This window comes from Neltuma alba, unplaced genomic scaffold (genome assembly GCF_004799145.2).
Source record: "Neltuma alba isolate B1F8T4 unplaced genomic scaffold, ASM479914v2 tig00002809_pilon, whole genome shotgun sequence".
NCBI lineage: Eukaryota > Viridiplantae > Streptophyta > Magnoliopsida > Fabales > Fabaceae > Neltuma > Neltuma alba.
The window spans coordinates 203,810-226,042 of NW_021633025.1; the positions used below are offsets into that span (position 1 = coordinate 203,810).

Consider the following 22,233-nt stretch of genomic DNA (forward strand, 5'->3'; position numbering starts at 1 on the left):
ATGAACATGCATCACCAGCATACATCATAGCTTATCCATTTAGGAATTTTAACACACTTGGCACATACCACTGAAAAAAAAGAAAAGAAAAATCAAACAACACACCCCCGCAACAAAATTCCAGATTTCTATCATCTTCACTTTCTCTCTCTAACTGATGCAGGAACAGAAGAAAATAAAGATGGGATGATGTTTAGGGGACTCAGCTCGATCTAGATTCAAGCTTGCATGTGAGATTTCTCCCTCTCTTCCACCTCTTCTTCCCCCATCGTTGCCTCTCGTTCTATCCGTCTCCACCTCTCACTCTCTCACAGGTTTATGATACAGGGACGAAGAGTGGGATGAGGGGAGGCGCTGAGGTGTTTGAGTACTTGGGGGAAAGGGTTATTTTACTCACCGACGTCCCACCACCCGGAGAGAGAGAGGGGAGGATTTGAATGTCTTCTTTTTCCGAAATAATGGATCAGACTCTGGGATTTGCATTGGATGCTCATCAGTTTTGATAAGCACCCAATGCTCATCAGATCTGGACCGTCCAGATTTGATCTGGACCGTCTAGATTTAATTTTAATTTTATTTTTTAAAATAATTATTTTAATAGGTATAGGATAAAAAATAAAGATAATCTTTTAACTATTATTCTTTAAAAATATAATATTTTCTATTTTTAAATAATTATTTAAAAATATTAATTTTGGACCGTCTAGATTAGATCTGGACGGCCCAGATTGCTCATCAGGTGATGAGCACTGAATGCGGACGCCAGACTCTCTACCCCCCAGATCAGATTGAACACGTTTTGGGCTCTACAAATGGGCCTGGGCATGGCCCAATTTCCTTTTGGGGCTTCAGATAGTGAATTTACCATTTTACCCTTCTATTGTTACCGATTTCCATTTTCAGAAGTCAATTTAGACAGTTTTCAACAATTTCCCTTCTTAATTAACTTCCTTCCATTATATAATAATTTATTTAAAATTTTCAAGTCAAACGATAACATCTAACCATTTTTCATTGGATTTATAGGAGGCCCTAAATTATTAAAAATAAATTTAAAAACCATTTAAGTCACTTATGGGAAATTAAAATTTCTCATGAACTTCATAAACTCCCAATTAAAACTATAATTTTTCCTTAATTTTTATATGCCTTTACATAATTTAATGATTATATTGTCATTAAAATTCTTAAAATTTCACCTGAAAATAAGTTTTTTGGGTAAATTAATTGTTTTTGAGGGCTCATTATATTACCTTAAAATAATTTTTCGAGGCGTCTTTGGAGGGAAAAAATAATTTCTCTAGGGCTCAAAATGCCATAGAAACCTCTTTTTTTATCTTTTAGGATTTTTCTCTAATTTCTTAGCAGTTTTTATCATGATACTTTGGCTCAATAGTTTTGCTTATTTATACTTTTGCCTCTAAACTTCACTTTTCAACTTTTAACCCAAATCAGCTTATTTAACCTGTAATTCAAAATTTAGAACGTGACGGGTTAAATATGACCTGTTAAAGTTGTATTTACTAATGGCAAAAAGGTCAGAAAGTGATCAGATGAGTTCATGAGTTTCAAGGATACATCAAATCATTTTGAAGCCAAAACTAATGAAATCTCTGTCATTTCATCTGGTGTGAGTGAGTATGTTCTTTCAGAAACATCATTCTTGTATGATTATTGTCTTAATTATTGTAAGACAAGGGTAAAAGTGAAGAAGCTCTTTGAGAGATTGTTTTAACTAACTTAAAATTGTTGACATAAATGCTGTGTTTTTGGGCATAGAGGCGTGTGCTTCATGCCCCAAATATATAACCGTTCATGTCTTCACTCTTCATCAAGAAAACACCAGATGAAATGACACAGAAAAATTGAAAATGGAAGCTTTACAAATTGATGGTTAAAAACTTCTCTAATTTTTTTCCCATGATCATGCTTTAATTATATCCAAAAAAAATTGAGATGTTATAATTTGTATTGATTCAAAGTTCAGAAATCAGATTATGATCAAATTAAAAGTATAAGAATTGAGTTACACCAAGTTAAAGTTAGAATTAAATTATACAAATCAAAAGATTAATTTTCTAAAAAAAAAATATTGGATTCTTTCTTAACACCTTATTATGAGTCCCATGATAAGAAGGTTATCTTACTTGCCTAGGACTCCAACTCCAACTGCGTACTAGCGCTTTTGGAAGGTTTGAGGCTATATTGGAATCAATGATATAATAAGATCAACCTCCCGTGACTCGATAATATCATTCACTTATAAGAAAATGGGAGATTTTATCAGGGGGGATGGGATGGTTAGTATTTTTGATCATGTCCATAAAGAAACAAACGCACACAATGTGTTGGCTCATCAAACTCACAATGTTTGACGTCACTATATCTACTTAAAATATCCATTTTGGGCATCCAAAAAAAACCTTTTGACTCATAATTTAACCAACATTTTTTTGTTTTCTCTTCTTGCATGATTTTTTTTGTGTTCTTGTAAGAAAAGTCACATAGTACTTCAATTTAATCATGTGTTTGAGTCCCAAAAAAATAGCCTTATTTTGCTTCTTCATTGAATTAGTGATACTTTTGACATAAATAGATTAAAAAAAATATAAAGACACTCAGAAATGTGAATTGCAAAAAAAAAAAAAAATCAAATTTTCTCTCCCCATCAAATATTAAGAAGGATAGAAAATAAAGACAGTAAGAGCAGTTTTATTTTGATGGTTATTTCGCCAAAGATAATACAAACGAAGGTTTCCGTGTCCAAATTTTATCCATTTGATCATAACACAGATCGATCTGGACAAATTTGATAGCTTTATTTTCTATAACTTACAGAGATATACCCAATAGGTCTGATCCATATAATAGGAATGATTCCTGATGGAACATCAAATGTGTCTGATCCTTGGTGAATCGAAACATGTCCCCCATAGAAAACTTGATGATCTTCCCACATCAAATGTGGCCAAAGAGCTGTAATCTGTGATACGAATCAAGGGTTTAATTGTAATTTTAAGCAAGGAACAACATATGTATATTCACACAAAAATATTTAACAAAGTTTATTCACGAGTTTGAAGGAGTAATATACCCCAGTTCTATTCCTTTGGTTGGTGGCTTACTAGATTGAGGTTGTGGCTGGCTCAGCTGCAGATTGGTAGTGTATGGAGGATTGAAACTCTCATTTTCTTCATTAATAACCCTTGATCGACAGATCTAATTAAGAAAAAAAAAACTTCATTTAAACTTTGAAAGAAAACTTGAAATTGAAAACATTTAGCTTTTAAACATATATAAATATAGCTGACGAAGCCATATTTTATTTGTGTTTTCGTGGTTTATTTTGTGAGTTTTAGGTCATCATTATTATTTGGCTTAATTGAGTGCTAATGCTATTTGAGGAATGATGTGCTTAATAGCTATTAATTGATGATAATTATGTGATATTTAATTCCTAAATAATTTTTTTCTTGAAATTATATGACTATCCATTTGGTTAAATTATTTTTCTGGCGATAATTAGAGGTTTGGGCCAGTTAAATCACTTTATGTAAAAAGAAAAAGAGCTTCTAGCAGAACAAAAATTCTATGGACTTTTCATTCAACAGAGGGTTGCAATTTCTTTTCAATTCACTTAGGCCCATTACCAAACACCCCTTTAGCTAACTATTCCCTTAACCAAACATGGCCTAATCTCAACTCTCTCAAATCCATTTGGCCGAACGCTGAGTGAAAAAGAGGAGGGGAAAAACGCAGGTCATCCCCCTTATTCGTCTTCATCTTCGCAACTTCTATCTCCAATCCGGTCATCCATCTTCATCTTCTCCCTTCACCCATACTCGACTTCCTCCCACTCACTCTTACCTCCAGAATCGCGACCTCCAGCTTCGTTTTGCAGAGTGAAAAACCTGCAGAACCAGTCGGCCAGCACTATCATCTTCCTCATCCATACTCTCGTCTTCTCTCCTTCAATCCGCCATTCTCCTTCACTCCTCATCAATTTCACATCTCACTCTACATTTTTCCATGGCTGAATCGAACTGGAGTGGTGGTGATGGTTAGGAGTAGCTAAATTCTTCAATCCACTAGAGCATAGTGATGGCTTGAACTTGAAGCTTGAAGAGGAGTTTCAGCTTTTCCATTCTTTATGCCTTTCACTGTATTAATGATTTCCAGGTCTTAGGATGAGCTTTATAATGTTTGGGTATGTATATCTTGGAGTTTGGATATATAGCTTCTCAACCATTGAATTGTATTCTGATATTGGGTTGTTAGCATCTTTAATTTTCATTGCGTTCTTTTGGTGGTAGTTAACGTATTGAGATTATTGAGAATATTTTACAGTAATTTAACGTGACTTGGTTATTAGATTATGAGTTTGAATACATTTCTTTGATTCTCTTTTGCTAATTTGTGTCAAACAGTTTAATCTAACCGTGAGTAATTAATTTACAAGGTGTCCCGATTTTAATTATTCTAATTAAATTGAGTCTAATGGGTGCTTTTTGGAGTCTTTTGAAGTTAGCTAACTTCCAAATTATTTGGAAGTAATGCTAGCCTAAACCATTTGTGCTAGAGGATCACCATCTCATTCTTGTCACTTGTTAGTTTTCATATTTTATTTCACTCATACCATTTTTATAGACTAAAAACCCAAAAATATCTTACCCTTTTTGTATTTTATAATTTTTGCAAAAAAGTTAGTTAAAAAGAAAATAATTCTTTTCCATGTCGACTTTTATATCTTGCATACTTAGTTACTTAAGAATTATTTAGAGCTCCCTAAAATGAATATATATGACCCAGATCGTATATTGTATTGCATTAATTCGGTTTATTTTAAAATGGACTTATGGCGACTAATAATTCGTTATTATTCAATAGCAAAGGCACAATAGATGGTAATTGAGCGCAAGCTTGTTGATTGTATATGCATATGTGCGTGTGTGTGGGTGGCTATATGCATGCTTGGGAGAGAGGAGTAAATTATATGAATGAAAAGATGAATAAAAGATCGAATTCGATAAGATTTTTTTTTCCATTAACTTAAAATACCTTTCTTAACTCTTCATTTTCTTTACTAATGACTTGTATCCTTTGATAAAATTCAACATTTTCCTGACTAATTTGATTTCCCTGCAATAGCATCAATAAATTAGTCAGAATTTGCGGGACTACCTTTAATCATATATACATGGCAAGATCAGAAACAGTATTTCTTAAATACCTTTTGTTGTAGCTCTTTAATCTCATCAGTTAAAATTTGATCCTGCGGATAACTCAATGTTCAAGTACACTACTTGTCCTGTAAAATTGTGAGATGTTAAATTGAACGAAGATCTGAGTTGAACTGAATTATCATACCTTTCTGATCTGGACACGTTTTAAACTCATCTCCAGTTGATTTTCCAAATTGTTCACTTCGTTAATGCCCAAACCAGAAAGTTGTTCACCCGTCAATTGCCTGCACTTTCCAAAAAGGAAATCAATTACTTGGGGTTATTATAATTGAGTGGGTTCAGAATTCAGATCAGAAGTAGTTTGTGTTGAACTGCTGCTAGTTGATTTGCATTTTTTTTTTTTATGTTGAGATCAACATTCTGTTACCAGAATATAATAATTCTGGTTCCAAAGTATCTGGTTTTCCTTATTATACCTGTGCAATTCCTGCAACTGTTGAAGTTCTTGCCTCAAGACCGTTGCCTCTCTTTGCCAAAACTACCAAGTGCAACAACAGATATATGTATCTAATAAATAATATAGCACATATAAAAATGTGATATTGAATATTTAAGGAAGAAGGAATGAATCTCTAACTTATAAGCATGAACATGATTCTTCTAACTAGCCTTGCATAATGGAATATTACATTGTCCACTTACATATTTTCCTGTTGTTGAGAAAACCATTGCCTCGATTTGATGTACATGGATCCTATAATTTCTGGAAATAATAGGGCGTTCGGAAGCACGTTTCATATAGATTGAATTCCCATGAAGCAAGCAGACTATGGTTTAGCTAGCTGTCGTGAGAAATTTTACAATCACATGCCCAAAATTTTGTGATCATGTACGAGAGGGGCTGTTGAGAGTACGCAGTGATGGTTATGTTCGTTTATAAATTCTGTTATATATAGTTACCGTAGAGAAGTGTGTATGTGTGTGTGTGTGTGTGTCTCGCTCTCTCTCTCTCTCCATATATATATGCATATACATATATGTTATGTATATATGTGCAAGGCTTATGACTATTGATGCGTAACATAGAATCAATAAATAGAATGCAGTTCTTCACCTTTTCTTCCATCTTCCCCTTATCATTAGACTATATATATATATATATATATATATATATTGTGACTTGGTGTTTTGTGAGCTCAAGTCTTGTATTTTTCCCCCCTGCCTGAGCCAGGTGTTCTCCAAATTAGAAATTTTTTCCCCCTTTTTTCTTTGTATGATCTTTCTTGGAGTGAAATATAACGCTGACAAGTGCAAGTACATGCAAACACATACTAATGAATCGAATTATATATTCTTTATTTACAAATTATATACTCTTTCTAGTTCTAAAGGTAGAAACTAGTTGAGAGGTTTGTTTTAATTTTATATGTAGTTTTTCCTGAGACAATCCTATTAATTGCACATAATAAAAGGGATTTTTATCAACAAGGGTAGCTTCCAATTCAAACAATTAAAATGAATATTTTTAGAAAAACCAATATACATTTATTACAAATAAATAATTTAATTAATTTTCTTATCTCAGTAAATTTATTATCTATCTCCGACAATTAAGACTTTAGGGGGTTTAGGATTTTTGAATGTCTTGTAACTAAACATGACTTGTATATGAAGAAAACTTTAAAAAATTATTTTAGGAATGGTATTTGGTCTCATACCTTGGCTTCTATAGCTGGATTCATAAGCAAATGATTTTCCTCTCTTTTTTTGTTGTAGCGCTCAATAACTGACTTCATGCTGCTATAAGCAGAGAATTCCATCAATAAGATGAAAATCAAGCTTTTATCCATGTAAATTACATTCATGAATATGGGACACACACACACACACACACACACACACACAGAGTCTTTCTACTTCGTCTCTTATTGTTGCACATATTTTCTTTTGTGTGTTTTTTTCCTATATTGTGTTGCGCATATTTTCTAGTTTGATTTAAAATGCAAGTTTATGACCAACAAGCTGTTAGCTAAGATGACAAGCGGTCTTACTTCATAAGTTATACAAAAAAAAAAATGCAAGTTTATGACTTGAAGACACTCTGAATAATGCAAAAAAAAAAAAAAGAAGCAAGTTTATGACTTATTCAACCAAAATTTTAAGTTCGATTTAAAAAACAAATTGGAGAAGTGGAGTTAAAATTTTTTTACTCTTTTATCTTACATTTTTTCTTTATTAAAATTTTATAATCCTAATTTTTTAATTATTTCAAATCAAACTTATTAAAATTTTTCGTCCATCCTTCTTCCTACGATTTTCCTCATACCAAGAGACTAAGAGTGTCAAGTTAAGGCATTGCGTAGTTTATCGGGATAACTTTATGTCCATTCATGTGGCTTATTAACCCAACTCGATGTGCACTAGTTAAGGCCCAACATAACTCCTGGATGCTAGTTGGTTTATCCAGAATAATATTTTTGAATTTGAAATTATGCATTTTATAAATTTTCACATGACTAATTCAATTTTAATTAAAATTGATAACAAAAATACGCATTGTGAATCAATATAAAAAATATAATCTATACTAAGCTGTATTATTCATAAGATGTGATAATTTTATGAACAATTACCTAAGAGTTGGACGGATTACACTTGGTACTCTTATAAGGGAAAATGAGGGGAGAAAACCCATTAAAATTTTATTGATGATGAGGACCCGATAAATTTTTCATACACAGAAAGTATTGGTACTATAGAATAAAAAAAACTCTTCTTATTTAGGTCATTTTTCTCACTAACAAAATTTTCAATGAGGGATTTTTCTCAATTTTTCCAATTTTAAATTTACATTGCATTCTTCTCTATAATTTTAGAGTCACTTCATTATTTCAATTCAATTTGTAAGTTTTTTAAATAAGGGATTTCTCCCCAGTTTTTATCCAAGGTCTCTCTTCTATCTAGTTAGATATATGGGTCATGTTATAAATACATCTTTATTAAATTTCACCTATGAATCACTGCTTATTTGTAAAGGTTATTGTACTGCAAATGTTACATTTTATTTAGACCATACATTTAGTTAAACTCAATCAAACCTATCAAATGAAACCAAATTAAACCTACCCTTGTTAATACTGACGTAGACCATGCTTCCACTACCACCAAACCCTTAATTTGAACTCTTTTAAACAAATAAGATTACAAGAATTCAATCACACTGGGTGAAAGTTCAAGTGTTGAGTTCTAATCGAGTCAGAATTATTGGGACCAAATGTTTAATTTTCTATATATAGTTACATATAAGAGATATATTGTGTATGTATGTATAGTTTTGTGCTTCTATATCTATGCATTACGGTCTCAATACAAAGAATCTTAGGAATGACCTACGATAGAAAGAACCAAGGTAGGAGAGAAAGGGAGAAAAACAAGCGTCAAATATCAAGTCCGTTATTGATAACATCATGATTCACAGAAAGTAATTCTGAAAATAACACACATGCATATTGATACACACACACACACATATACATATATACATATATATATATATATATCTCAATTCTCAAGCCTAAGCAAACATATATAAGAGGAGAAAGAGAATAACAAAAGAAAAACATGGAAAACTAACGACTTAATTACAAGATCGCATGATACACTTGAATATGTGCAAAAACTCAGAAAGTTTTACCTTAAAAAGAAGCAAGATCTAGAGGCATATTGTATGAGTATACGAAAAGAGAGAAGCTCAAAGAAAATTCTGTGAGCTGGGTTTCTTCTAAGAAAACAAAGTAAATGAAGCCAGGAACAATATATATACTATTTAACAATAAATTAGATCTCATATTAAGAATCGGAGGTAATATATACACACACCTGGGGCTACCATATTCATAGAGCTTGTCAGTGCTAGAGAACACGATGACCCCAACTTGTGAGTCACAGAGGATCGCAAGCTCCCTTGCCTTCTTGAACAAACCACTTCGTCTCTTTGAGAAAGTAACTTGCCTGTTTGGTATATCATCGATCCTCTCAATCGCAATCTTCCTTTTTCCCATTAATTACTCTAGGGTTTCTTCGCTACTTCGCCCTCAACAAATCTGTAGAGCTACAAAAATTCATCAAAAGAGAAAAAAAAAAAACTCAAACAAAAACGCCATTCTTAAAGGAATCGGAGAATAATTTGTTCCAAAACCACACATATAACTTAAAAAAAAAAAAGAAACAAAAATACAAAATCGAAAGGAACAGTTTATATGCTCGATAAGCCAAAGGAACTCACAGAAGAATAGTGGGAGGAAGAAGAAGACAAAGAAACAGGTTTGTTTGGGAAGTTCTTATGAGAGACGCTTTTTGGTGAATGATGCCCTTTGAATACTTAATCTCGAAGGCTTGGAATAATAATAATAAAAAAGGCATAGCTGAGCAATTAAAAAAAAACACAAGGAGAAGGCTTTCAATGAAGATGACGAGTGGCCTGGAGCTATGTAATGTTATGTATGCAAACCACAATCACACACAATATACTAGATTAATATATATATATATATATATAATATACTAGATACAGTTATGCAAGTAATTATGAGATGCAACCTCCACTATCTAAATCCTCTGTCCAAGGCCTAAGCACTTGGTGCATTGCATGCATAAGGGAGGCAGAGGGTTCTAGCCCCAAAAGTTTACGGCCTAACCAACACATTGGATCGACCAATTAATCTCTTTAGTACTTGAAGTGTATGTATCAGGCTAAAGGCATAGAGTCTAAGATCAACTATATGGCTCCCCTTCTTAGTCAAAGAAGCAAATTAGGTGTCTCTTCATCATGTGGTGAGAGTGTTGAAAAGTCTTTAACGTCACCACCAGAGATTAGATCTAGTGGAAGGAGCTAGTTTCTCACAACATGACAAACTAATATTATTGCCTTTAATAGAAGGATACATGTGTCTAGCAAAAAAATAAAAAAAAAAAAAAGTCCTAATCATCTCATCTTAATTAGCCCATCAACAATGCATGTGTTATTTGTGGGATCACACAATATACCATCACAACAAGCATGCTTGAAAAGAAACAAGCTACATTGAAGTTCATAATATCAATAATTTTGCAACAAGCATGCTAAATTAAGAAGCTTTAACTAAGGTCCAACGGTTCAATAGTTAACACGTCCATTTCCAATCCAGCCGCTTCAGCAATTTATGAAATTATGCTAAATGAGAACAGTTTGTTACGCTAGCATTGTTCTCTTTTTCTTGCCAATTTTTTTAACCTGAATTTTCTTGCCAAGTTTACAAGTAAACTGGAATAAACCTCCGTACACTGCACAGGCTTTTGAATTTTTTTTAATGAAAATAAATAATGTTAAAACCGCGAGGAAAAAAAATGAAATTATAAAATCTATTCACATTGGCAAAAGAAAGGGGCTATAATTTCGTGGATTCATGTTTATTATTAATATATACTGATTTGATTGAGTAATTATCAAAAACTGTTAATTCCCATGTTAACTTTAACAAATTGACTTGTACATATGAATATAGCCAACCAATCAATCAATATATATAGTAAAATCTGTATAAAGTTTTTGGGCTCGTTTTACCTTTAAATACGAGCATTTTGCTAACACAGAAGCACTTATCTGCGTTCTGCTAAGAAAACGAATTTTTTGGGGGGGGGGGGGGGAATCTAAACTTGCGGAGTCTATAACCTTATTCTTTATCCTTCATATGATGTGAGGAAAATATATGACCAGTTTTTATACGTGGTCAATTCTTTTATAATGTCATCGCAAGAATGTATCAATAAATTATAGAAGAAAATTCTAAAAGTTAAATCCAATAAATTAGGGAAAATAGGATTAAGATTGGCGTACAATTTTTTTAAAAAAAAAGACCTAGGCAAAAATTCTACAGTTTATCTTTAGTTTTCTGTATTTTTTTTCCTTCCATCGATTGTCTGCAAGCATTTTTTCCTTCCATGTTTTGTAATTCAAGTTCTAATTCTTAAAGTATGTTTCTCCGATAAATTATTCTTTACAGTGCAAAGCCTGTGATACCCTACGCAAGCTCTTCCAAAATTCATCAATACCAAAGAGGTAGGTTTATTTCAATTTTTAAAACAATAGGGTTCACTTTCACTTTGTCTAAAAACAAATTCTGACTAGTGACCGGTCCTTGTTTGATTGTTGATAATTTATTTTAATGAATTTATTTTTGATTTATTATAATAAGACAGGATTGCTTAGTTGCTCTTGGACGTTCTTGCCCATATTGTCTTATTCCCCTATTTAATTAATTGGCAAAAAGCAGACTGGCAATAACTTGACTGTTCCATATAATTTACTATGCGTTCACACATGCGTTCACACTGACGATCTGACGATTTGTTTCTTGGGTGAAGTAAATAAACAATCCACAATTTAGTGTTTTAATTATCTACGTTTCTATTACATATGCTTTATTATGTTCCTTTAAAATTATTGAAGTTTAGTTTAACCTTCCAATGTACATTGATTGTTATGTGTGTGTGTGTGTGTGTGTTTATTTACTTATCAATATTATTAATTCTTAAGTACTCTTTTTTAGTAGTTCGGTGACCTAAAAGGAGAGTGAATTGAGTGATAGAAAATTTTTCCGCTTTACGTGTACATACCGAATGAGTTGAAAAGAGCATCCAAAGCAAGGATGACTAAAAGGATAGAGTGAAGATGAAGAAGGGCAATGCACAACAGTAAATTTATCCTAGTTCGGTTTAATCTGCATGACCCACGTCCAATCTCTACGAATGTCTGGAGGTTTTCAGCCACTATTTCCACAAATTCGACGAAGACACTTATGAAGCAACAACACAATAATTTTAGACTCCCCTTACATGGGTGATCAAGAAACCCACTCAAAATTCTCACACATCTTACTCAAAGGATATAAAAATGATTTTCACCGAAGGGGTTGGATAGAGATTTCCTCACTTAATGAGTTGATACATATATTGAAGCTAAGTGTAGTTGAGATTGTTTGAGCGGAAGTTTTAGAGCAATTGAATAGTTGTAATACTCGTAGTTTTAGAAAGTTCGTCTCACTCTGTTTTAACATAAATGATTCTTTATTTATAAATGGAGAATGTTAACTAGTCGTTAAACATAATTAACTTTCCGTTACTCAAAAGAAACTAACAATTGAACTGGCCGTCGTAAGAGCTGAAGCTTTTATTGAGTTCGACAAGTTGTTCTTTATAATTTAATCCACAATATATAAGTGACTCAACGTGTTTTCATTAAGGGGAAAACACTGAAAAGGGATTTGTAAGTCACACGTATTGAAATAAGAAGGATTATATTGGATCGCCAGAGCGAAATGAAAAAAAAAAAACAAAAGAAAGAAAAGAAAAGAAAATAGAGTATGACAAAGTACATCACAGGGACGAAAACTCAGGTTTTAATGAGGGAAAACTCGAGGTTTGCACAGAAGAAGCACGGACAAAGATCATAACTCGAGTTTTGCTGAAGGAAACTTGAGTTTAAGAAAGACAATACAAAGATCAACTTCGAGTGGACATAATTCTCTTAATTTAATTTCAAATTGAGCCAATGACCTTGTATATCTCTAAGATTTCATGTCATTTCAACATATTTCTCGAGTTTCATGCACTCTTTGATACATTAATTTGTGCATATTTTGGACACGCAAGATAGAAAAATTTACATTTGTTTTCCGGCCTGGTTGCACATCATGGTTCAATATGCATATTTTATCATCATATTTGTTAGTTTCTTATAATTTTAATGTTATTCATCTGTAGGAATATTCTGCTATAACGATCAAGCAATTATAGCCACTTCGCAAAGCTTGAAAGACTTGTAGCTGAAGTCTGTCATAGGAATCAATAAAGATATATTAATGCTTGTTCAAACTGTATGTTTATCCATGAGTTTGGAGGAATATAATATACGCCATCTCCATAGCTTTGGTTGGTGGCTCACTAGATTGAGATCGTGGCTGGCTCAACTGCAGGTTGCTAGTGTATGGAGGATTGAAACTCTCATTTTCATCATTTATAACCCTTGCTTCACAAATCTAGTTAATTAAAAAATAAGACTTTATTTAGACTATGAAAAAAAACTTGAAACACTTAGCTTTTAATCATATATAGCACAGGCACAATATATAGATGGGAATTAAGGGCAAGCTTAGCTTGTTGATTGTATATGCATGTGTATGTGCTTATGAGACTGGAGCAACTTATATGGATGAAACTTAAATACTTTTTCAACTCTGCATTTTCTTTACTAATGAATTGTATCCTTTCATGAAGTTCAACATTTTCTTGACAAACTTGATTTCCCTGCATTAGCAACAATAAATTATTCAGAATTTGTGGGAATACTTTTTCAAATATAATTGCCAAGATCAGAAACAGAATTTCTTGAATACCTTTTGCTCTAGCTTTAATCTCATCAGTTAAGATTTGCTCCTGCGGACAAATTAATGATAAGTACACTACTTGCCCTGTAAAATTGTGAGATGTTAAATTGAATGAAGATTCGAGTTGAACTGAACTATCATACCTTTCTGATCTGGACACGTTTTAAACTCATCTTCAGTTGGTTTTCCAAATCGTTCACTTCGTTAATTCCCAAACCAGAAAGTTGTTCACCCATCAATTGCCTGCATTTTCGACAAAGTAGCGCTTGTTGAACTGCTGCTTGTTCATTTGCATTTTCCATGCTGATGTCAACATTTTGTCACCAGAATGTAATAATTCTTATTTCAATGTACGGTCTTTAGTCTTAATATAAGATCCAGTTTGTAGTTCAATTTAAACTACAAACTAGATCTTATACTCCTCCGGTCCTTAATAAATTCTTGGCTGTTTACCTAAGAATATGAGTAAATAAATATGCTTGGACAAAGGTGTGTATAGTCAATGCTTAAAATCAGAGAAAGAATCAATATAATTACAGAAACGGCCAAGGATCTTGTTAAATTTTCCCGAGCCCAAGCAAAATATGAAGCCCCTCATCCCTGATACAGAGTTGTTACAATATCTCTTTACATGTATGCTTATTAAATCTCATATCAACATAATTAACATGCTGACACATGATCCATGCCAAAAAACTCGCATCCATGATTGACACACCAAACCTGAGTCAACAACACAAGACGAGAGAGAAGCAGAACTCAATAACTCATGAAGCTGTCATTAGGTAATTGTTTATTCTTTTACTTTATATCTTCATTTTAGATTGCTAGAGTAGAAAGAAGTTGGCGAGAACAGTGTGCCATTTTGTTCCACAAAGAAATTAAGTGGGGGAAACCAGTTGTGGGTATTATCGTCAAGAACCATTTACCCAAAAGTGTGTTTAATTTAGTTTGGGATAGGTTAACCACATCTGCTATTGTGTCCAACCAGTCCTTGATCCAAATGATCCCAACTTTAAAGAAATAAATGAAAGGAGCCTTGCACTAATGACCAATGGAATTCTTGGGTCAAATTTCATTGGTAGACCTGCATTTATATTTCAGTCATTACCGACTGTGGCTTCCGTTTTTTCCCCCTAGTTTTTACTTCCCATGAATAATTTTTTTTCTCCATTTCATGGTCATAAATTTCCAAGGTCCATCTGAGTTAGACATTAAGCACGGATTGAACTTCATGTTTCTGTCAGCAAACTAATGGAGAATTATTTTTCTAATGAATTAAAAATATTAAGACAAACAAAACATAAGGGCATTTTTGTGAATAAATTACCTTAGACCAGCAGCAGCACTCTTGACGCTCAGGAGCTTGCCGATTTCTTCACTTAAATTTGAGTTCTCATCTGCCCTGACTCCCCTGAAGCAACAGAGAAGGAAACAAAATTTGATTACAAACTTCAATCTCAAAGTTGGGTGTGGGAGCACAATGTTGCAGTCACATGATGATGCCACGGTAATAAAATTCAATGGTGAAAGCTTTTATAAATATATACTTAAAAAAAAAAAAAGTAGACGGACAAATATGAATAACAATTATGTAAAGTTAGGTTATGCTTGGACATGGTCAACGAATTAATTACAAACGGCAGTAGAGAATGACAGTATAATGATGATTAAATCTTGGAAGACTACCAGACACTCTCCATAAAATCCTCTACCCAGCCGAACCCTGAAAAATTTTCCCAGTAACTTATTTGCAGCACTCTGGCGGGATGACAGATGTGAGTTTCCTTTAGCAACTAAATCTTCAGCAGTTAACTCCAGCAACTGTGACAAAGATTTTTTTGGAAGTAAGAGAAACGTTTGGCAACAACATGATATCAGGAGTTGAAGTTAGAACTATTTTGGGTAAGAAAAGTAACAAAGCGGATTTCAGAAGTAACATACACCCAGGCTAATCATGCCATAGTCTGAAAAGTTGCAACACTTGTGTAGAGTAAATGAAACATATAACCTCTTGACATTGTGTGTCAAGCAAGTATAATTCCAATTGTTCGTGAGACACATCTTTAAATAAAGAATTACTCATTGTGCCCACTTCTCTATGAACTAAATTCATATTAAAACCGACTCAAAATTTCTCAGTAATATGAGATCCATAAAGGATCAAACCTGCTCATACATGTATGGATTAGCAATGCAATTGAATCTTGAGCGCCATTCACCCATTCCAAAGTTAAAGGCCCTGATGTTGGGCAAGCTCCACCGACGAAGGTCTCCATCCTCAATATATTTGAGAACAAGTTCCACACGATCTCTTACTTTTGAGTCCTGCAAACTTGGAGCCGCATGCTTTATGATATTCAAACATCTTTCTATCTCAGCAATTACTATACTAAGATGCTGGAGAACAAAAGCATGTAGAAGAGCCCTAATTCCTACTTACATCAGGAACTGTAATATCTCCATGTTTGGCAGAAAAGTATTCATAAACAGCACTGGAGCTACTCTTTTCAAGGTTTACATGAAGAGTGAGATTCCCAGGGCAATCATTGACATCGGGAATACATGGAAGTACTGATTTCTGGTGATCAAACCCAATAACCCTGAACGAGTAGAGATGTTTAAATTAATATGCAATTTATGACACTCGGGAGAAGAAAGGAAAAATGATCAACATAGAGACAGTCAGAAAGGATTCATGTTATCATAACAGAAGTACAGTCTCCGCTTACTTGCATTCTAATTGCTGTGAAAGTTTCAAAAGAAACTCTTTTGGACAAAGAAAGTCAAGTAGATAACATGTCTCAAGGCCTTCAATGTTCAGATCTTCAACCCTGACATACATTTGTAACTTCATCAACAGAAAACCCCAGACATAATGTTTCAAGTTCTTATTTCATTCTAAAGAATTTCGAACAAGAAATAAAGTCAATCGATGAATTATATCTCCGTAGAGGTTCCCATAATAATAACTTTTTAATAATGAACCTCGATAGATAACTTTCTGCTTTCAAAACTAATCCGTTCACTACAACTAGGAAACAAGTACAGGAAGGTCCGTTATACTATAAATTAAGAATGTTATACACGGCCGCTGTTTTGTTCTTATGCTACATTTCATAAACAAGGAGACAAAGCATTATAGGGAAAAACGAAAATCTAAAACCCCGTAGTGAAAAATAGAAGCGTCTGATAGCTTAACCTGAGAGGCTCAACAGAAGAGAAAGGCAAAATAAGGCACGGGATATTATGATAAGTGCGGAAGAGGTGAGCAAAAAGAGCCGAGTAAGCTCCAGAAAAAGAGGGATAATTGTAGAGCGCAACACCGGGAACTCTCTCTTCCGAAGCTTTAGCAATGGCTTCCAAAGCAGCCTTTGATCGTAAGCTCCGAACCCACAAAGATACCGGATTGCGAGACCAAGTCCTCCATTTCCGAACCAGAGACTGACCGACTAAACAGCATACTTTTAAGCCCATGATTTATTTGGTCGACTCTTCGATATTAGTAGCTTAAATAGTTTGAATATGAGGTTGAATGTGACGATATGAGCAAGTGAACAACATTAGCCCGAAATGATAGCACAAGAAATCGAGAAGATTTATGAAACAAAAATTGGTTTTATCTTCATTCTTGGTTCCGGGCTTAACAAGAGGGTCTTGAGAATCCGATCGCCTGTGTAGCTTCTCCGAAGTGAATGGGTAAAATTTTTTATACAACTTTACCCATTACTGTTAAATTCTACCTCTGATCCTTAATATAAGATTTTGTTTGATTTTTATTTGGTCATAAATATAGAACCCCAATCCATTTTGTTTTACATATTTATGCTTTTTTTTTCAAGATAGTCCTTCTAGTAATGGTAATTCTAGCCAATACATTTGATTAGCAAGGATATTTTAGAAAAAACATCTATTTATGACAAATAACTAACTTAACTTGTTTTTTTAATCTCCTCAAATTAGTCAACTAGTTCTTATAATTAGGATCGGAGGTAGTGTATACATAAACAGATTATGAACACATGATTGCCCCAAAAATTAAAAAAAAATGATAAATAGAATTGAGATAAAAATTGTACGTTTATCCCTCTTTTTGTGCCCAAAAAAAAAAAAAGACTTTATTTGATTATGATTAATTAATGTTTATATTACTAAAAGGTCGCATGTTTGAGTCAAAAATATATATGCTGCTTTTCTCCTTTATTAAGTCAAGGTTTTTCAGTTTTGCATCAAATAATTTAAGAGAAATACAAAAAAAAAACAATTAGAACCGATACAATTATTTATATGTGCTAAAATATGATTTTTTTTTTTCAGTTTTGCATCAAATAATTTAGGAAAAATTAATATAGAGGTCCTTATAGTTTATCTTAATTTTTAATTAGATCCTTAGAATTTTTTTTCTCTTTTGTTGGGTCCTTTAAGTTTTCACAGTTAAATCAGTTAGTTCCTCTTGTTTAAAATGATTAAATCAGAACTAATAGGGTCCAAAATTCTATTAGAAAAGAGTGAGGTGGCAACAACTGTAAAAAGTTTCAACAACTAGATTGCCACTAAACATCAATTGAGTTCCATCGTTTTCTTTGGCTAGGTGAGCTTCATTGTATTTAATTCTACTTTTTGCTAGTGCCTTTTTTCTCTGTTGAATGTTTGTGTGCTCTCTTCTTTTGCATTTAGTTTTGTGCCCTCTTTCTTCTCTTTCTTCCTCTTGTGTGATTGCATTCAATTCATGCTTCTGCTTGTGTACTCTCCCGCCATTGTTTATCTTTTGGTGTGTTTCAGTTCTCCTCGTTTTGCATAAAAGTACTTATGAGAAGTACTTTTGGGTGTTTTCAAACACGCCCTAAAGTCTCCTCTGATTGGATTCCACTTCTGTATGTCTGTTGGAAAAGAAAAGTTTCATGCATATTTAGCCTAACTTATTCCAAGTTTAGAATTTTATCATATTTTTGTTTGACTGGACTTGTAATTCAAAATTTGCCATATAAAAAATCAAAAGGAAAACCTTCCCATACAAATATATTCGGTGCCTTGGGGTACAAGTTTATTTCAAGTTCATTAATGATTTTTCTAAATAATTTAAGAGAAATATAAAGAAAAATACAATTAGAACCCATACAATTATTTATCTATACAAAAATACGATTTTTCTCCCCATTTGGGCCTCCTATTGGGCCAGTGGATTAACTTTAGATCCTTTTTTGGGGCCGGAATAGATCTGTTTAATGTTCCCCACGTTGTACTGTCTGTTGGCCCAATAAGTGAATTGGAAGAAAAAAGAACGAAGACCGAGTTCTAGTATCTAACAGTGACGAACTGGGGTTACTGATAGTAGGCCGTAGGATGTTTTTTAAGTCTTAAAGGTGTTCATTTGAGCTTCATTGAGGTGGAAGTTAATTTTAAGCCCATTAATGACATTTTCCAGATTTGAAAATTTTAGTTTAGAGGTCAAATTTTTGAGCGCTGCAAAATTATTTTGAGTTATTATAAACCTAAAGTTAAACAATTATTTGCCACATAAAATAGTTGGAGAATTCAATTGATCATATATTGTTAGTTGATTGAATTGATTAATTAAATCATCATAAGTTTTTGGCCTTTTTAATTTTTCTCAAAATATAAGAAGGGAAAACATTTATTCTCACTTTTCTCTTCTCTCTATTTTTCCTCCTCCCACTTTTTTACACCTATTTTCTCTCTTTATCCTTACAAAGTTTTAGAAAAATATTTGCGTTGCTTCTCCACTTCAACTAATAAATAAATCACAAATCCCACAATTAACATATTACTTGCCGTAATTTCGTTGTCCTCTAGACACATATTTTTAATAATCATACATTGCATGGAATAGACCCTTGTTCATGGTTATGCATAAGATTTGTTCAATTGTTATTTACTAACTTTACGGCACATGTGACACTCAAGTTTTGATATTGAAGATAATGAAGTAAATGTTTAGCTGATGAATTAATAACACATTATGAGCTAAAGACTCTTGGATTTAGTAGCACCGACCCGGCAACCCCCTATTTAGGAGGGAGGTCACTAGTTGAAACTCGTGCTTTATGTTTGAGTGTGTTGAACTATCTATACGTACTATTTCATTTGACTCCTATAAAAGACATTGAGAAAATTCTTTAAAAAATGATAATTAAATTTTCAAAACTCTAACAAGTGACTTGATTTTGCAAAATTTCAAATCAGTTATAGTAACTAAATTAGAATTTTAAAATATTGATGAATTTACAATATTGCTCTTTGATTTTTTTTTTTTTCCAAAACTCAAAGTCACTCTCTCATTGGCCACCAGCCACCAGAGAATAATAGCGTTAGAGCGGCCACAAGCTTTTTTTTTTTTTTTTTTGGGATTTTTTTTTTCATTATTTGTAATATTATTAACAAGTCATGATGCTATTCACAAATCTTTTAATGCTATGTTTCACGTATCTATTATGTTTTTAAAATTGGATTTTTTTTAACATTCATAACATGATTAACAACTCTTATAATGGTATTCACTTCTCCATTAACTCTATTTACCATGTGTTTTTAGGTTTTTAAATTGTGATTTTTCTAACATTTGTAATGTGATTGATAGCTTTTATAATAATGTTCACAACTCCATTAATATCCTAAGGTTAGCCACTTGCCAACTTTTCCAAGTTTAAAAACCTATCATATAAAATAGTTGATATGACATTAGTGAAGTTGTGAATATCATTATAAAATCTAACAACCATATGATAAATATTGAAAAAATTTTCAATTTAAAAACCTAAAAAATACATGATAAATATAGTTAACCAAATTATGAATATTATTATAAGAGTTGTTTTACAAATGTTGAAAAACCCAATTTAAAAATTTAGCAAAATGTGTGGTAAATAGTGTTAATAAAATTATAAATATTATTATAAAAATTGTTAATCACGTTATGAATGTTAAAAAAATTATATAAAAAAAAGAGTTCCTAATTGCTGGAGCTTCGACCCATTGGAGTTCTAGATAACATTGTAAATTCACTAATATTTTAAAAATTCAAATTTAGTCATAATGATTGATTGATTTGGAATTTTACAAATTCAGGTGACTTCTCTGATTTCAAAAATTCAACTACCGTTTTTTTAAATTTTTCCAAAAACATATATAATGGTTAAACATTTATTTTAATAATATCCAAAGTATTTTCATAGTCGAGGTTATTGAAATTAAGAGATTTCTACGATAAAATGATTAGTTTAATAATTTATGGCTTATCCACAAACTTAGAGTCACATTCCCATCAGTCTCCCTACTTCAGGCCATTTAGAGGGTGTTTGGATGGAAACTAAATCATGGTTTTAAAAGTATTTTTACAGCATATAAAATAAATGTGGAAAAGTTTGTCTCATTTTGTGTTGGGTATTCCCAAACATCCATTTAATACATTGATTAAAACTTAAAAGTAATTACAAACGTATTTGAAATTTGATTCGGATTATTAATACAGGGGCAAGGAAAAAAAATTAAATAAACTTGATTTGAAAATTGAATAAGTAAGATTATAAAATTTTAATAAAGAAAATATTTAAGATAAAAAAATAAGAAAAATAATTAAAAACTTTTGACTCCACTTATTTAATTTTTAAAATTAAACTCATTAAAAAAATTTTCCCCTCATCTCTTTCCCACCTGCTCATCCCTCGTACTCATTTGGGGGGGGGGGGGTTGCAACCATAAATAGTTTTATAGGTTTTTGTTTTCCCCGCCAGAAAACCAGGAAGAGATAAATGACGAACCAGTAAAGAAGATATTATTGCATCACATAACAGGACTTTTTGGTAATTAACCAACGTAACTATGTTATACCTTGATGTAATCACCTGAGAAAGGTATATATGTAGTCTACTTCCTAAAAAGATAATTCCCCATATACTACCTCTTGTTTTTAATATAAGAGCTAGTTTGATTTTCAATTTGTTCCTAAATATAAAATCCTAATCCATTTTGCCTATCATATTTAATGACTTTTTTCAAAATAGTCTTATAGTAGTTGCATATATTAAATATTTCATCAAATGATAATGTTAACTAATACACATGATTAACAAAGATATCCTATGAAAGACAATACTTATTTATTACAAATTATTAATTTAAAAAACTTTTTAATTAAATCTACTCAAATTAGTCAACTAACTTTTATACTACCGCCAGTTCTTAATAGCTAGTTGGATTTTTAATTTGGTCCTAAATATAAGACCTTAGTCCACTTTGTCTATACTATTTCTCTATTTTTTCTAAGATAGTTGTTGTATTTGTAGCACATGTCAAAGATTGCATCAATTGGCAGTTTTAACTAATACACTTAATTAGCAGTGTATTTTAGGGAAGGAAACACATTTGTATTATAAGGAACTAACTTAACTAATTTTTTTAATCTATTCAAATTAGTCAACTAGTTTTTATATTAAGTACCGGAGGTAATATTTTACACATTTTGTTTATGAATTTTTTGGTTTAATAAAGCCATATGTATCTATTGTATATAGTGGTTACGATTGATTTATTGTGAAAAATTCACTGTTTGGGTGTGGTGTAAGTAATGTTGTTCCATATTGATAAATATGAATTAGACTAATTATTTA

General features: G+C 32.2%; 2 protein-coding genes across 2 annotated transcripts; both read right to left on the bottom strand.

Moving 5' to 3' along the window:
* Positions 1-3,069: 3,069 nt before the first annotated feature.
* On the bottom strand, positions 3,070-9,244 carry LOC114738232 (MADS-box transcription factor 23-like). Its single transcript, XM_028926271.1, has 7 exons — positions 9,063-9,244; positions 6,902-6,983; positions 5,660-5,721; positions 5,368-5,467; positions 5,231-5,272; positions 5,059-5,139; positions 3,070-3,219 (listed from the first exon to the last, which is right to left on the bottom strand). The coding sequence occupies exons 1-7, from the start codon at positions 9,242-9,244 to the stop codon at positions 3,070-3,072; spliced, it is 699 nt and encodes a 232-aa protein (XP_028782104.1).
* A 5,688-nt stretch (positions 9,245-14,932) lies between these two features.
* LOC114738238 (uncharacterized) lies at positions 14,933-17,083 on the bottom strand. The gene is made up of 6 exons (XM_028926279.1): positions 16,809-17,083; positions 16,339-16,440; positions 16,050-16,209; positions 15,776-15,955; positions 15,297-15,430; positions 14,933-15,020 (listed from the first exon to the last, which is right to left on the bottom strand). Exons 1-6 carry the CDS (start codon positions 17,081-17,083, stop codon positions 14,933-14,935), a joined length of 939 nt encoding a protein of 312 aa, XP_028782112.1.
* Between the last annotated feature and the right edge of the window lie 5,150 nt (positions 17,084-22,233).

Excerpts from the sequence above, each read along its gene's own strand:
- LOC114738232 (XM_028926271.1), bottom strand. The coding sequence starts at position 9,244 with ATGGGAAAAAGGAAGATTGCGATTGAGAGGATCGATGATATACCAAAC. Across the intron at positions 6,984-9,062 it reads TATGAATATGGTAGCCCCAG|CAGCATGAAGTCAGTTATTG; the intron begins GTGTGTGTATAT and ends CTCTGCTTATAG. Across the intron at positions 5,468-5,659 it reads CAGTTGCAGGAATTGCACAG|GCAATTGACGGGTGAACAAC; the intron begins GTATAATAAGGA and ends TGGAAAGTGCAG.
- LOC114738238 (XM_028926279.1), bottom strand. The coding sequence starts at position 17,083 with ATGGGCTTAAAAGTATGCTGTTTAGTCGGTCAGTCTCTGGTTCGGAAA. Across the intron at positions 15,956-16,049 it reads GAGATATTACAGTTCCTGAT|CATGCGGCTCCAAGTTTGCA; the intron begins GTAAGTAGGAAT and ends AATATCATAAAG. Across the intron at positions 15,431-15,775 it reads ATCCATACATGTATGAGCAG|TTGCTGGAGTTAACTGCTGA; the intron begins GTTTGATCCTTT and ends TCTTTGTCACAG.